The 14,928-nt window shown below is 31.7% G+C and overlaps 3 protein-coding genes across 3 annotated transcripts; 1 reads left to right on the forward strand and 2 right to left on the reverse strand.

The window, feature by feature from the left end:
* The first annotated feature begins 438 nt into the window (after nt 1–438).
* LOC135834680 (maltase 2-like) lies at nt 439–5,661 on the forward strand. Its single transcript, XM_065348626.1, has 10 exons — nt 439–781; nt 868–1,047; nt 3,536–3,696; nt 3,831–3,956; nt 4,038–4,279; nt 4,354–4,558; nt 4,649–4,904; nt 5,003–5,201; nt 5,296–5,439; nt 5,524–5,661. Exons 1-10 carry the CDS (start codon nt 616–618, stop codon nt 5,594–5,596), a joined length of 1,752 nt encoding a protein of 583 aa, XP_065204698.1. The 5' UTR covers nt 439–615; the 3' UTR covers nt 5,597–5,661.
* Nucleotides 5,271–9,670, reverse strand: LOC135834681 (EARP-interacting protein homolog). Its single transcript, XM_065348627.1, has 6 exons — nt 9,419–9,670; nt 9,215–9,349; nt 8,936–9,142; nt 8,735–8,858; nt 8,508–8,655; nt 5,271–8,407 (listed from the first exon to the last, which is right to left on the reverse strand). The coding sequence occupies exons 1-6, from the start codon at nt 9,455–9,457 to the stop codon at nt 7,978–7,980; spliced, it is 1,083 nt and encodes a 360-aa protein (XP_065204699.1). The 5' UTR covers nt 9,458–9,670; the 3' UTR covers nt 5,271–7,977.
* Nucleotides 9,671–10,354: 684 nt separating this feature from the next.
* Nucleotides 10,355–13,792, reverse strand: LOC135834682 (uncharacterized). Its single transcript, XM_065348628.1, has 7 exons — nt 13,653–13,792; nt 13,401–13,542; nt 13,111–13,300; nt 12,868–13,013; nt 12,114–12,229; nt 11,880–11,987; nt 10,355–11,783 (listed from the first exon to the last, which is right to left on the reverse strand). The coding sequence occupies exons 1-7, from the start codon at nt 13,679–13,681 to the stop codon at nt 11,762–11,764; spliced, it is 753 nt and encodes a 250-aa protein (XP_065204700.1). The 5' UTR covers nt 13,682–13,792; the 3' UTR covers nt 10,355–11,761.
* Nucleotides 13,793–14,928: the final 1,136 nt, after the last annotated feature.

The raw sequence follows: 14,928 nt of genomic DNA on the forward strand, positions 1-14,928 counted from the left end.
GAAAGGAAATAAAGTTAATACTTGATGAGGTAAATCAAACGTAGTTTCGTTTAGGTAGGTAGGAAGGTATGAGTAAGTAATTAATTCTAGAGAATCTAATTATATATAGGTACATAATACGCGAATTATATACCAGTTTGGATCACGTTAATTATTCGCACATGTTTAATCCATCAAATATGAACATTTATTAGGTACCTACTACTAGTCTTTTTATGCTTAAGACTTCATTTACTTAGGTACCTACACTACCTACTACCTACCTTATATCTACTATCAAATTACACTGATTTTTAGAAAAAATATTTTTAGGCACAATATCAAATTTTTCTTCGAATAATACTCCAACGCCATTAATAAAATAGGTAAGTACCTACTTACATTTGAATAAATCTATCGGTGACTCATATAAACGCACAGGATTAAGTAGATATGACGTCCAATATAACCCAACCAGTTAATTTATTTTTAAAGCTATTTCACGTGAGCGATCGATAATTCCTAATTTTTGAAAAAGACCAGGAACTTGAAAAAAAATATGGATATGTACCTATTTAATCTCATATCAGCAAGTTGTACTTAGTTCGCGAACCAAGTTCATCATTTTTCGGTAAAATGCGATTGTTAAAATACATCGTTTTGTCAATATTTTCGGTGTGTTTGAAAGCTGATTTCGTAATATCTACGGATACGTTAGATTGGTGGCAGACGTCGGTAATTTATCAGATTTGTCCACGATCATTCAAGGATAGCAATTCTGATGGTATTGGAGATCTGAAAGGTAGCTATCGAGGAAGTTCAAAAAAATCGACGAAGTTCAAGTACCCATTTATAGATAAGTATCTGTATCTATTTATAATTCTACAGGGATCGAGGAAAAGGCAGATTATCTCAAAGATTTAGGTATTGGTACAGTATGGTTAACTCCGATATATAAATCACCAATGGCGGATATGGGATACGACATTTCGGATTTCAAATCGATAGATCCCATTTTTGGAACAATGGCTGATTTTGAATCATTACGAGATAAATTACATTCTCTTGGTGAGTGATAATGAGTACCTAAAGTGCTTACCTATTCTAATCTATAGATGCCCGTGGCCATCCCCGTCCCCGATTTTTATAAGGATGCGTCCGATTTTTGAAAAAAAAATGCAGCCTGAAACTACCATTAACAAAATTTCTGCAGCCTAAAATAATTTTTTGATTTTGGGCGAATTTTTGAAAACCCAAAAAATGACGATTTTTTGAAAGAGCATCACCAGATTTTAAGAATGAATCATTCTCCCCCCCCCCGGTTGGATTTAAAAAACTACCCATAGTTAGGTAGTGCAAGTTGGTCCTTATGCCCTGGTAAAATTTTTGGCGCTTCAAATAATCTCAACCCCCTCCAGTGGCTCAAAAACTGATTTTTGTAGAAAATTTTCATTTTTTTGGTGTGTAATTTTCGAGCAAATTTTTTTAAATTTGAAGGAATATTATGCAACACTTTCATAAAGGCCAAAAATTAATTATTCGTGTATCTAGTTTTAGACTTTAGACCCCAAGAGAACGTCGTATTTGACTGAAAATTTACCTTTCCCTTTAAAAAAATCCTTCCTGAGTCATTTCAAAATTGTTGCCCTGATTTTTTCTGGAAATTGTTCGTTTTATTCATTTTTGTGGTAATAAGTAGGTATAATCAAGATTTCTCATAAATCGAATTTTCGAAAAAAATCGCCATAAAACAAACAATTTTTGATGAAATTAAAGCAAAAGAATGGATCGCTTTTCACACTCATGACCATGGCCGACTCTTGAGAAATCTGCATAGACCATAAAAATGGGTAAAATGGACGAATTTACGCAAGACTTGGACAACGATTGAGAAATAATTCCAGTCAAAATTTTTAATCTTTTGAAGGTTCTCTATGGTTTCCATGTTTAAAAAAATTCGTGCTTTTCCCCAAAAATAGTCAGTTTTGCTTTTTGCTTAAAATTGCCAAGATTCTCAGTTTTTTGTAAAAAATTCTACAAAGTTACATTTTTTTCCAAATAGTTATTTTCCAAAAGTCTTCCCTATTGCTGAAAATTATAGATTTTTCGCAGTTAAAAAGTTACGATTTTTTACGTAAAATTACCAAAAGTTGCAAAGTAAAAAATCTTTTTTTTTTCGAAAACAAAAAAATGTGAAAAGAAAATTGCAGATTTTTACTAAAATCATCAAATTTTTGCTTCAAGATTATTTTTCCTGAAAATTATGTAAAAGCCCGGTTTAGGTATTTGCCTAAAATTGCCAAACTAGGTAGGTATCTCTTTTTGCCAATTCTCTCGAAGTTCTTGTTTTTGCTAAAATTGTCAAAATCCCGCTGTTTGCCAAAACTTGTAAAAAAAATATCTTCGCTTTTTAAAAAAATTTCTAAAAGTACTTAATCGCTTTTTCAGAAAATTTCAAATTTTTTCTTTTTTAAAAAAAATGTTATTGAGATGTCTCGCTTTTTTGTCAGAAATTGTCAGAAAACCAGTCTTTTGTTAAGATTATATCAGTCTCGTTTTATTTTGCCAAGAATTTCATTTTTCGTCAGAAATTGCCCAAATCCTTACTAAAAATGATCAAAGTCTCGATTTTTCATCTTGCTCGATTTTGTCACTTTTTTGGGTACTTTTCAGTTACATTTCTAGCCTAATTTTTCGAGCTTTCTCTGTCACAAAATTACTTTTTTGGGAGAAAAATTGAGTATGAGCTCGGCATTCACTTCACTCGAGTCTGTCTACTTTTCATTTTAAAAAATTACCATTTTTGAAAACTCATTATTCAAATTCTAAAATTTGGAATCAAAAGAAATAAACAAATTTTTTCAAACATTGTTTTTTCCTCTCGAAAATTGAATTTTTGAACGCTTTTGCCCTTGCTTCTCTGGAGCCAGTGGAGCCAAAAATCCCAGTTTGAAACTTCCATAATTTCAAAAACGAAAATAACAATTTTTTAATGAACCTAACTTAATGAGATGGAAGTATCATAGGAACCTCTATATTAATTGTCATAAATTGTCATTTCATCTTGAAAAGTCGTAATTTTATTCGACGAAATTGGTATTTTTTTTCTCATACCAGTCGGCAAATTTTCAGTCAACCCCCCCCCCAACCCATCGCCATTCCAAATTTTTTCTTGTCAGGTCGGCTTATTTTTTCAAAAAAGAATTAAAAATTAGAAAAAAAAAACAATTGTGCAACTTATGTTCAAGTATCATCTGAACCTGAGGAAAAAAATTTAAGGGCCTCTAAACGACCCAGTCCACGCTTGATTTCTTTCATTTATATTTGTCAGGCATGTCGTTTGAACCAAATTTTCTGTCGTGAGAAAAGTAAGTAGTAGCTTAAATGATCTACTAGAGAAAGTGAGAGTAATTTAGAGGCCTCAAAAAATGCTCAACTTTGGAACCCATAACTACTATTGAGTTACAGCTAGGCAGGGATCTAGATATGTTTATGGGACGTTTTTGACCTGGAGTAAACTATTTCTATGAATTTAATCAAATGTACCCATGTTAAGGTATGAAATTGGTTCTGGATTTTGTACCAAATCACAGCAGTGATGAGCACGAATGGTTCATTAAATCTGTGCAGAGAATTGACCCCTATACAGATTATTACGTTTGGGGAGATCCAAAAGGTTGGATTAATGAAACCACACCATTACCTCCAAATAATTGGGTAAGCACAGCAACAGCCTTTTTACATAGGTATACTGTGATCGATATTCTGACAAATATAGACATAAGTATTAAGTAGGTCTCATCTTGGTTTCATAATTCCTCATGTTAATTTTATGACTCGTATTCATACAGGTAGGTCCATTTGAACAATCTTTATGGTCATATCATCCAATAAGAAAGCAATTTTTTTTACATCAGTTCGCACGTAAACAGCCAGACTTGAATTATCGTTATGATAAATTAGTTGAAGAAATGATGGTTGGTATCATACTAAATAAATTGAACTTTTTTCTCAAAATTTCCTGAAATAATGTTAAACTAAAAACGTTATTCTCACAGAATGTAATCCGTTTTTGGCTGGACAAAGGAGTAGATGGATTTAGAATGGATGCTGTAATTCATCTCGTGGAAGACTATAGATTTTTGGACGAACCAATCGTCACAAATCTCTTATTCAGTGGAAAACCCGCTTATGTAGCTTTTGACCACAAATATACACAATGTCTTCCTGAAACTTACGAAATGTTTCACCAGTTTCGAGAGTTGGCCGATTCTTATAAGGAAAAAGATGGACAAACGAGGTATAAAAATTTCCTACCTACTCTTTTAACAAAGAAATTTCGAGGTAAACTTGGGTATTTATTAAAATCAACAGAGTTATCATGCTGGAAATCGGTACCATGCCTACGATAGAAAACACAATGAGATTTTATGGAAACAAATCGTATCCAATATCTCATATTCCGTTTAATTTCCTTCTGATGGATTTTCTAAATGACACCTCTACTGCTCAAGACTTTCACTATTACATAAATCAATGGATGGATAACATGCCAGAAGGACAATGGCCCAACTGGATGGTAGATTTATCATTTATCATACATCTATTTTTATTTTATTTTTTCAAATTAAATATTTTGATTGCTATTTAACTGATCCAAATTTTCTAGTTAGGAAATCACGACAGGATCAGAATTGCTGACCGGTATGTCCCTAGTAGTGTGGACTCTATGAATACACTTTTGTTATTATTGCCTGGAACGCCTGTTTCTTATAATGGAGAGGAAATTGGAATGGATGATGTGAAACTGAGTTGGAACCAAATAACCGATGTATATGCTCAGGTTGTGGATCCGCTTATGTACATGGCCAGGAGCAGGGATCCGGAAAGGACTCCTTTTCAATGGGATTCCTCGAGACATGCAGGTTCGCACCGAAAATTCTGTAGCATAATGCATAAGAGAACTCGACTCAAATTTTGTAAAAATATGATTCATTTTTCAAACTTATCCAAACCTTTGCAGGATTTTCCAACACGAGTGGAAAAACTTGGTTACCAGTGAATCCAGATTACTACAGAATTAATGTCGAAGCACAAAAAAATGATCCAAAAAGTCATTTGAACATTTATAAAAATTTAATTAAATTACGATCGAAGAACGTTTTTCGTCTAGGTGATTTCAAATTGTACAACGTTTCAGAAAAAATTCTCGCATTCAAGAGGTGAAAATGAATTTTTCATACACTATTCTAATCTACTCTTATTCCATTTTAAAATGAAAATTCGTCAAATCGAGTGTTATTTTTATTTGTGCAGAAGTCTACAGAATGAAATATTCATAATAATGATAAATCTCAGTAATGAAGAGGAGGTCATTGATTTCAAAAATACCATAACAGATGTCCCCAATACGAATTTTAATATTGCCTTGGTTAGTCAAAATTCCGAATTCGAAGTTGGGTAAGTTTCATTTTTTGAGCTTAGATGACTTGATATTTAATTAATATTCGTTTAGTAATAATATGAACCCATCTGCTGTTGCAGCAATGAACTAAATACAAGAGACAAATTCAGGATGATACCAAAATCGTGCATCGTTCTTGAAGCAATTTTTTAAACGTTCCACTATTAAATCGATAATGAGGCCTGGAATATTAGATCCCAACTGATTTTATTTAGTTCTAAACATTTGATTGAGCACTTAAAAGATTTACGTGAAATTATTTTCAAATCATGAAGATGATATTCGAATTAGAATTTTGTAATTTTATAAAATATATATATTTTTCAACAATAAAATAAAAATAATTTCAAGCTTTTATGAACTTGAACAGTCTGAGGAAAGTCAGCTTGGATTTCATAAATATGAATTGGAGCATTAGAAACAAATAAGATGAAAATTACTTAATAACAAGGGAAATTTTTCGAATTGACACTCCCTGACAAGCCAGGTCGATAGAGCATGTTTTGAAATCCTCCTAATCAAAATTTCAGATCCTAAAGTTCATTTTTTTGAATTTTTAACAATAAATTTTTGAACATTACAAATTTAAAAAAAAAACGATTTATGGGTGGTTTTCAAAACTTTTTGTAAAATTGAATAAAATTTTTTGAACAAAATTAACTAATGCGAATAAATTTTAATTAAACTCGATTTTTAAACTTTCTCCAAAAATTCAAAATCGCTTAACGTTGAATTCGAGGACTGCTTGTTCAAAGTAAATTTTTGGTCAATTCATAAATTTCGAAAAAATGCGATTACAGGTTCCATAGGTGATTTTCGGTCTTTCAAGAGCAATTTTAAATTACTAAAAAAATTTGATAACCCCAAAAATCAAATTTCAGAGCTCAACTCAATTTTCAGCAAAAAAAAATTAGTATCCAAAAAAGCTTGAAAAAAGTAGGTGACCAAATAATAAGCAAAAATGTGACGAAACGTGAGCAAAACATTTTCATGTAAAAAAAACAAAAATACACCACATCATCTTAAATTTCAATGATTTTTAATTTTAAAAGGTTGAACTACCTATTTTGAATTTTTTTGATCAAAACCCGAGTCTTTTCGGCAATTTTCAGCAATAAAGAGACAATTTTTGTAGTTCCTGTTAAAAAAAAAATGGGCGAAAAAGTAAACATTTTGATGGAAATTTTTGCAAGAAAAAAACTGCAATTTTTAGCAATTTTGTTTAAAAAAACGACAATTTTTGATACCTAATTTTTCACAAAAAGTAAGACTTCGACAATTTTTGAAAAAAATAAAATTAACGGGAGTTATTGAGAAAAAATGAACATTTTCAGCAATTTTGGCATAATTTTGCTAAAAGCAAAAATTTTTACTAAAAGCAGTAATTATTAATAATTATTGGCCAAGAAATTATTCAAATTTTTTTCGAAAAACGAAACTTTTATTGCACTTTTTAAGTTTAAAACACTAGAGTTTTTGGCACTTTTTGGAAAAAAGCAAGTTTTTTGGAATTATAAATAGAAACACCCAGAATTTCCAGCACTTTTTCTACCGATCGAGATTTTTTGTCAATTCTTGAAAAAGCGAGAATGTATGACAATTTTTGGCAGAAAACAAGACTTTTTGTAAATTATTGGCAAAAAAATGGTACCCAAATTTTTCATAATTTTTGTCGAAAAAGTGAATTTCTTTCAATTTTTAGGTTGAAAAGAAGTAATTTTTTGTCAAAACTGCCAAATGGTCTAGTTATTTGCTAAAAATCGTCAATTTTTTCGTAAAGAATTCCAAAATAACTCGATTTTTTTTTCTAAAAATTTCTCAAAAGTCTCAAGGCCAAAAAAGTTCAAAATGTGAGATGTTTTCATATTTTTGACGGGAAATAAAAATTTTTGAAAATTTTCAAGAAAAAAGTAACTTACAACGTTGAGAGAAAAAAACAAAAGTGTGATCGTGTAAAATTACCAGAAAGATTTCGCCAGCACAAAAATTGCTCGGTCTTCAAAAATTTGATTTTTTCTCATTTATTCTGGAATGCACAAAATTGTTTTAAAAAATTAACTTTTGAAGTGGCACTCCTGGAATTTCGAAGTAATCGACTAAAACGGTCAAAATGGTGCTCAATAAAGCATTCTAAAGTTCATTTAGGGCCACTCCAGAGTATGTAATTTGAAATTTCAGGAGAAAAATTCTAAAATCACTGAAAACTCCAGAATGGCCAAGAACCAGTATTATCGTAACACTTATTTTATTCGATTTTCATCGAAAATTAAATACTAAAAAATGAAATGAAAAATAATCTGGAACACGTTCACATCATAATAACGTAGATAGATAGTATATACTATAACTCATAAATAAATTAATTAACAATTCGATATCACAGTTAATTTTGCCTCCTGCATACAAGTTCGGTTCGAAGATCACTCGACTGACACGAGTTCGATCTCCAAAGCCCACAACTGCACCAGATCTTGCATCGGCAACCATTTCTATTATTGAAACGTAACTCATCGTACATTTCAATCGTCCAAATCTCATAACAGTATCTTATACTTCTCTGTTTTTGGAACCCTATTAATTAGTAATCGTCCATCGTAACTTAACGAAGCCAAAATCCAAGGATCAGCGGAAGACCATTCGACACAATAAACCGAATCTTCGTGCTGATCGAAAGTAGCAATTACACCATCGGCTAATTTATCTCTAGTACTGCCTTCTTCTTCTGGTATTACCGAAGACGATGATATAGATTGAATACGAGTTATTAGTACTTTAGTATCGCTACTAGCTGAAGCTACTAGTTCATCGTGATAGTGATTATATCGAATAGCCCAGACCCAATGAGAATGATCATTTCTAGTTATTAGAGATTGGCTGGTGTTTCTCAGATCCCAAAATCTAGATCTGCCATCGTCTCCGCAAGTGGCCAAGCAATAGTGGCGGTTCGGATTGAAGTCTAGATCTCTGGGAAATTGGGATAAAAGTAATATGGTAATTAATACAGATAATCGTATAATTTAGTTAGTTAATAATTCGGAAATGATAATAAACTGAGTGAATATACCTGACTGATTGTAAATGAGCATTTTCTATAACCCAAGCATGTTTCGAAGAGCTACGAATATCCCAACCTTTAACCGAGCAATCGTTAGCTGTGGCAAATTGAGCGTTCACAGGTGGATTCCATTTACCAGTAGTGAATTTTGGACTCCCTTACAAAATTATAATAATAAATTAGTAATTCAAACTACAAAAAGAGTTTTAAATTGAATATTGAAATTAAAAAGCCACCTTTAGCTTCCATTGATATAGTATTAGAGAGTTCAGCGCAGCCAGATCCGATACTCCATATCAATACTTTATTATCCACGACCGTAGCTATTTGAGAACCATCGTTCGGATGAAAAGCAGCTATCTGCGCAAATATTTCATAATTTTAATAGTACTTCTCAGAGTTTAATTTACATATTATTAGGCATTTCAATAGATTACTTTGATATCTGTACCGTGAGATTTAAGATCAAAATCACACAAACGTTCTAAATCGTTATCATCTTCTTCGGGTACCTTCCACAACGTTGATTTCATACCAAAATTACCGTCTGATTCGTCGACGGTATTATAACATGTTGAAATTAAATTTGGATCTTTCGTAGACGATGATATGGACCATATTTCTCCATCTTTGTGCCTGAAAACCTGTCACATATGTGTTAGTGGAAAATGAAATGAGATACTAACTCGTAAAGAATGTTCTGATTATATGTATACTTGAGATTTCAGAGTATCGTCTTCTTCGTTCAGCTGTACAGAGTGAACTTGATTACTCGCTAGTTTCAAGGATTGAGTCCCGATGTAAAATTTCGTTTTTTCGGTCTCAGATACTTGAGCTGAAAGAGCTCTGGCCTGTAAACAAGTAAAAATGAATGAGGATCAACGTTGAAAGGGTAGCTTTATGAGGAAGATATCAATTACCTGGAACTCCAAACCGTAGATTTGAGAATCTGATGTCATTACCGGTTCAAAATGAGCGAATATTTGTATTTTATTTCAAATACGAAACGAAGTTTTTGAAAAAAATTATTTAAAAATACGAAATGTTTACGTTTCACATCTGTTTGAGATAAGGTTCATCAGTTGAAGCTAAATGTAGCAGGTTGGGATCGTTCGTCCCTTGCAACGGAGCAAATTAAATTCAAAATAAATTCAAAATTAAAACTGCGAATAATGCTGAGCTGAATCAGCAAAAAAAAGTCTCAAAATTGAACCAAAATGACAATGGTCGTAAATTTTATAATATTTCCTCTTTCATGAAGTCTTATAAGCGTTTGAATATTTATTTATTTTATAAACACTCTTCATTTCTCACTTTCTCAAGAGTCAGGAGTCAGGACACTAAAACTTGAAAATTGAAATGAAACTGAAAGGAAATTTGAAATTTACTCAAATCAACAGATGATAGATGCTAATGTGATCTTTGATCTTCTTTGCTCGAGTAACTCGACACAAAAAATATTACGCCGGGTTTTTTCTAATAGCACGTGAAATCGAAATGATGCCAAAAATAATGCATGGTAAGTGTGCATAAAAATAATTCATTCCTTAATTTATTATAATCTATCATGTCGTGGAAATTACGTGTGTAATGATTGAATTGGACATTTTAGTCACCGACGCAACTCCTAATTTTACGCTGTATTTTTTCATCATTCCATTTTTTTTTTTTGTTGATAATAATTGAGAGAAGAGTGATATTTAAATAAAACACAACTTTTCACGAACGTTTAATACCAAATGCAACTTTTATTGCGTAAATTTTCGAGCTCCCAGGGCGTTAGTTATGATTTTTGCTATTTTTAATTTAGACCTGTAACTATAGCTTCTCATAACCAACAAAATGGTAAAAATAACTGAAATAAGAAATTTTTATACATTTTTATTTTTAAAAAAATAAGAAAGAAATAATGTGTAATTAAGTAGGTATATCTTGAATTGATGAAAGTAGGTAGAGGTAGTTATTAGGTTCAATAGAGGGACTGAGGGATTAGATAGGCACTTACCTATTTCTGCGGGTTTTTTCACCCTTGAATTGAACAGGATTTTGGTGGAGAGACAAAAATTCCAACCTCTCCCCCTCATTCTCCGATCAGCACCACACATTTTTCAACCAAGAAATTGAAAGAAAAAAAATCAAAATTTTACCCAATTGACCTAGAAAGCTGAAATATTGGGATACATACTATTTTGGAGCTTTCAAATTGATCTGAAACAGTTTTAAAACGTTTTGAGCAATTCTGGAGCCTCCAGCAGATTTTTAAGACCTGAAATTTTCACAAAATTTTACCAAATGAAGTTGGAAAGCCGGAATTCACTTTGTACTCTAATGTCAACATGCTATAAAGTCTTCTGTAGACAGGTTCGTATTGTTTTGGAGTCTCCAGCGATTTTTTTGGAAATTCGCAGAGTGAAGTTCGACTTTCCAACTTCATTTATAAGTGAAAATGGAAATTCCAAGTTTCAAAAATTGGCTGGAGCATCTAGAACTCTTGGAAACAGTTGTTCCAACCCATTTCCAATCAATTTGACTGGTCGAAAGTATAGGGTAACCTTATATGCCATATTTTAGCTTCATCTGGGACAATTCGGAAAAATTTTGATTTTTTCGCATTTTTAGCTCAAATTTCATTTTCATGAAAAATTCGTCAAAAATAGAAAAACGTACATTGGGTCTTTGGCTCATGAAATTTTGGCTGGTGATATATTTTTGCTACATCTTTCGATTTAACTTTGTTCGTTTCGAGAATTTCAGTTCGAGTCTCACGTTAGAAATTAGAATCTGCGATTTCAAGTGATCTGTCAATCAAAATGGCCGCCATTTTGCCAGTTGGGCCAACTTTTTTTTCAAGTTTTCTTTAAAATCTTCCTGAGGGTGTATGTCCCTTTTAAGAAAAAGTGATCGAGGAGGATCGGCGAGGAGGGAGTTGAAATTGCTCCATTTGTCATGCCCATGTCAATTAAAGTGATGAAATTCATTTTTTTTTTTTTTTTTTTTTTTTGAAAGGAACAGGTAAGTAATTGGATTTTTAGTTTTTCAAGCTTTTGATGCATCTTGAATTTCCTTAGGTTTCTCCTTAACACTTATTTCAAATTTTGAATCAATTTAAAAAGTTGATCATCCTAAATGAATATTATCTAAGTAATATTATAACACAATAAAGACAAAAGTTGAATTGCTGCTGCCATTGGATTGATTTCTTAGTATTTTGAATGCTACATTAGCATCCATCAAGAGTTCTTCTAGTAGGATAGCCATGCTTGCTACTTTTGAAACCGCTGAACCCTTAAAAAATTGAGTAATTTTTGAAATTAGCTACCTACATACAGCGCTACATAGTATAGGTAGGCAGATTAGACTACATCAAAAAATAATATTCACATGATAGTTCTATTATTGTTCAAATCACTCGTTCCAGTATGATTCATTTTAAAATCACCAGTTTTGATAGATTTGTCGTCGTCTTGCTTTATTAGCTTTTCTTGCAATCTGCGAAACATTCAATGCCAATAATAGATTATTTAATTAATAATAATATCGTATGTACTTAGGGGTTGGGGAGGGAAGGTGCTGAAGTATGTAGAATTTCCAAAATTTCAAAGCATAAATATCTACCTCGATAGTTTTCTTTTGATTATTATTCTCAAATTCATAACTGGAGCTTCGACAAATAAATGTAACACTAATCCCATTGTGTAAGAGAACAAAATATCACCCAGTGTCCACCATGTCTAAATTATGAAACATTAGAATGAAAACTGGTTTGAATAAATATTCAACTCACAAGATAGGTACCTATATAGATACACAAAAATAGTCATATTTTTAATATGTAGGTACCTACTTGAGACTTCCAAAGTACACCGAAAAGGGACCTTTTGAACTTATACTCTCCCAATTGAACAAAACCCAGCTATATCGAAAGAGTATGTCTTAAAATCCCTGTAATCAAAATTTTAAAACCTCAAGTTCGTTTTTGGATTTTTGGTAAATTTTTAAAAATTTAAGAAATCAAAAAAAAAGTTGTTTCAAGAACGAGAGTGAAGTCAAATTGAAGGAATTATTCACATTATTTTGATTTTAAAACTTTTATTTCATAAAAAAGTTTGAAAATTAGCTTTAAAGTAGATTTTTTTTAATTTTTAAATTTTCAAAAATTTTCCAAAAATTAGGTAGTTTGAACATCAGAAAGTCTGGTAAGTACCTACTGATTGTGAGGGTCTTAATATCAGGGTATGCTCTTTTGATCTAGCTTGGCTTTGTTCAAGTCGAAGGGAAGATTGTGAGTTCAAGAGGTTCCTTTGTCAGTTCACTCAACTATTAGTGATTTGATTTTTTTTTCAAGTTTACCTACTTAATAGTTACTTACCAAATTCATTACACTTGACACGGGTACTGGTTGTTTTTGATAAGACGTGTGATACAACTGAAGTAATGTATTGAGAAGGAACACCGAGTAGGTTAGACGACCTAATGGAATCCAAAATTTCCATTCGACCACTCTGGTAAACATTCCTGTGAATTAGCATGTAAGTATGTAATTGAAGGTAAAATACAGCCCTAGAAAAAAATCAAATCTCCTATTTCATTCTATACTAATTCGTTTACCTACCTAATCCTGATGTGAAGTATAAACATATGCAAACAGCTTGGAAAAAGATATATATGGAACGACTCAAAGCAGCATACGAAGCACTTTCAAATCTGTTATATTTTCTTCCAAACTTATAAAACAAGCACCCGTACAATTGATTCGCTTCGCTGATCAGTAAGGATATCAGTAAAAATAAATAAACTTGTTTCTAGAGTATAAGGAAAACAGAACAAGTAAGTAGTTAAGTAAACTTTGGTCATTGGTAGGGATAATCTTCAAAAGAGCTGAGCTCCCGAAATTGAACTTACATTGGTGAATTTAATTCTTTTATCTTTCAATAATTTAACGACGTAAGCAGTCATAAATCCAATCAGGTAAGGCGCACATCTAGTAGATGCTATAGTGTATAAACCAGTGAATTCTTTATCAGCTCTCAAATCCTCCACTGTCCTAAAAATAAATTCGTTTTTTTTTTTTTTTTTTTTTTTTTAATCAAGACATAGAATTTTCGTACTGCAATTTCAGGATTTCAGACTAAACACTAAATATCCATAACTTACCTACCTAAAGTAAAATCTAAAAATCCCATGATATTTGTTCACGTAGGTGATGAGGAATGTTATGATGATTGAGCTAATAAACAAGAAAGCTGTTGCTAGGAGACCCTTCTTTTCATTTTTTGAAAAAATGTAAAGCAGAATTCCTCCGATGATGGTCAACTGTATATCCGCTGATATGTAATAACTGACGATTAAACACTGTTGGCAGAGCAAATTAATGACATATTTATTACTTATGCATTATTTGTACAGGTCTATACTTAATGGCCCAAGTCATAAGGAACTGATTCACATGACCAAAAAAGCCAGCCAAGATGAGGAAAATTTGTATATACACGAGAAGAGTGTACCAAACAATTTTGGTTACTTGCAATTAAATGAGATGTTTTTCATTAGCCAAATTTCAAAAACAGCATTTTATTGTGAGTTGATTTTCAATTTTCTCTCCGAAAGACAGAATTTTGCAAAAAAAATATATATATATGTTCTATCATTTGAGGTAATTTTACAAAATTACCCTCGATTATTTGTGGAGTTTTTAGATGGGTAATTATACCCACGAAATTTCATAATCTTTTGTTCTTGCTTTCCTCAGACGTGTTTGCTTTTCTATTAAGTATTTCAAAATTAAAATTATTAATTGGAGTAAAAAAAATGGTCTCGTCGTAGCGAAAAAACATTGTCTTTAGGTAGGTACCTACCTCTTGAAATACAAATTTTTGAAAGCTTCTGCCCTCGATACTTAGTTGATTCGCTCGGTCTAATTTCAATATTTTTTCTTAAACTAAAAAATTTCATGTTTAAAATTTCCATAAATTCAAAAAAAAAAAAAAAAAAAAAAAAAACAGATACCAATTCTTTGATAACCCCTACTGCAAGTATTATATAAATTTTGACAAAATTGAGAGGGAATGACATTTTGAGGACTCCCAACCGACTCAGTCAACACCTGTATACTTAGACTTACTCATTTCATTGAAATTTCGATGGGTGTACCTACCAATATTTTGCTGACTATTTTTTCGAAAGACTTTTTGTTACGTAGGTAGGTAGTAAGTACCTGTTTATTGGTTTTAACGATGTTATTGATCGCCAACAAACTTGCCCATCAGCTTTCCCTGCATTTGTTCACTTCACTAGTTATCTTATAATTCCATAATGGTCCATCTCCGGTGTATGGTAATACGTATATGATATACAGCATCAGAATACCAAATGTTGGAACCATTCTAAACAAATGAATAACAGTCGTGGATTAAAAACAAAAAAAAAAACA

This window comes from Planococcus citri, chromosome 2 (assembly GCF_950023065.1).
Source record: "Planococcus citri chromosome 2, ihPlaCitr1.1, whole genome shotgun sequence".
Taxonomy (NCBI): domain Eukaryota; kingdom Metazoa; phylum Arthropoda; class Insecta; order Hemiptera; family Pseudococcidae; genus Planococcus; species Planococcus citri.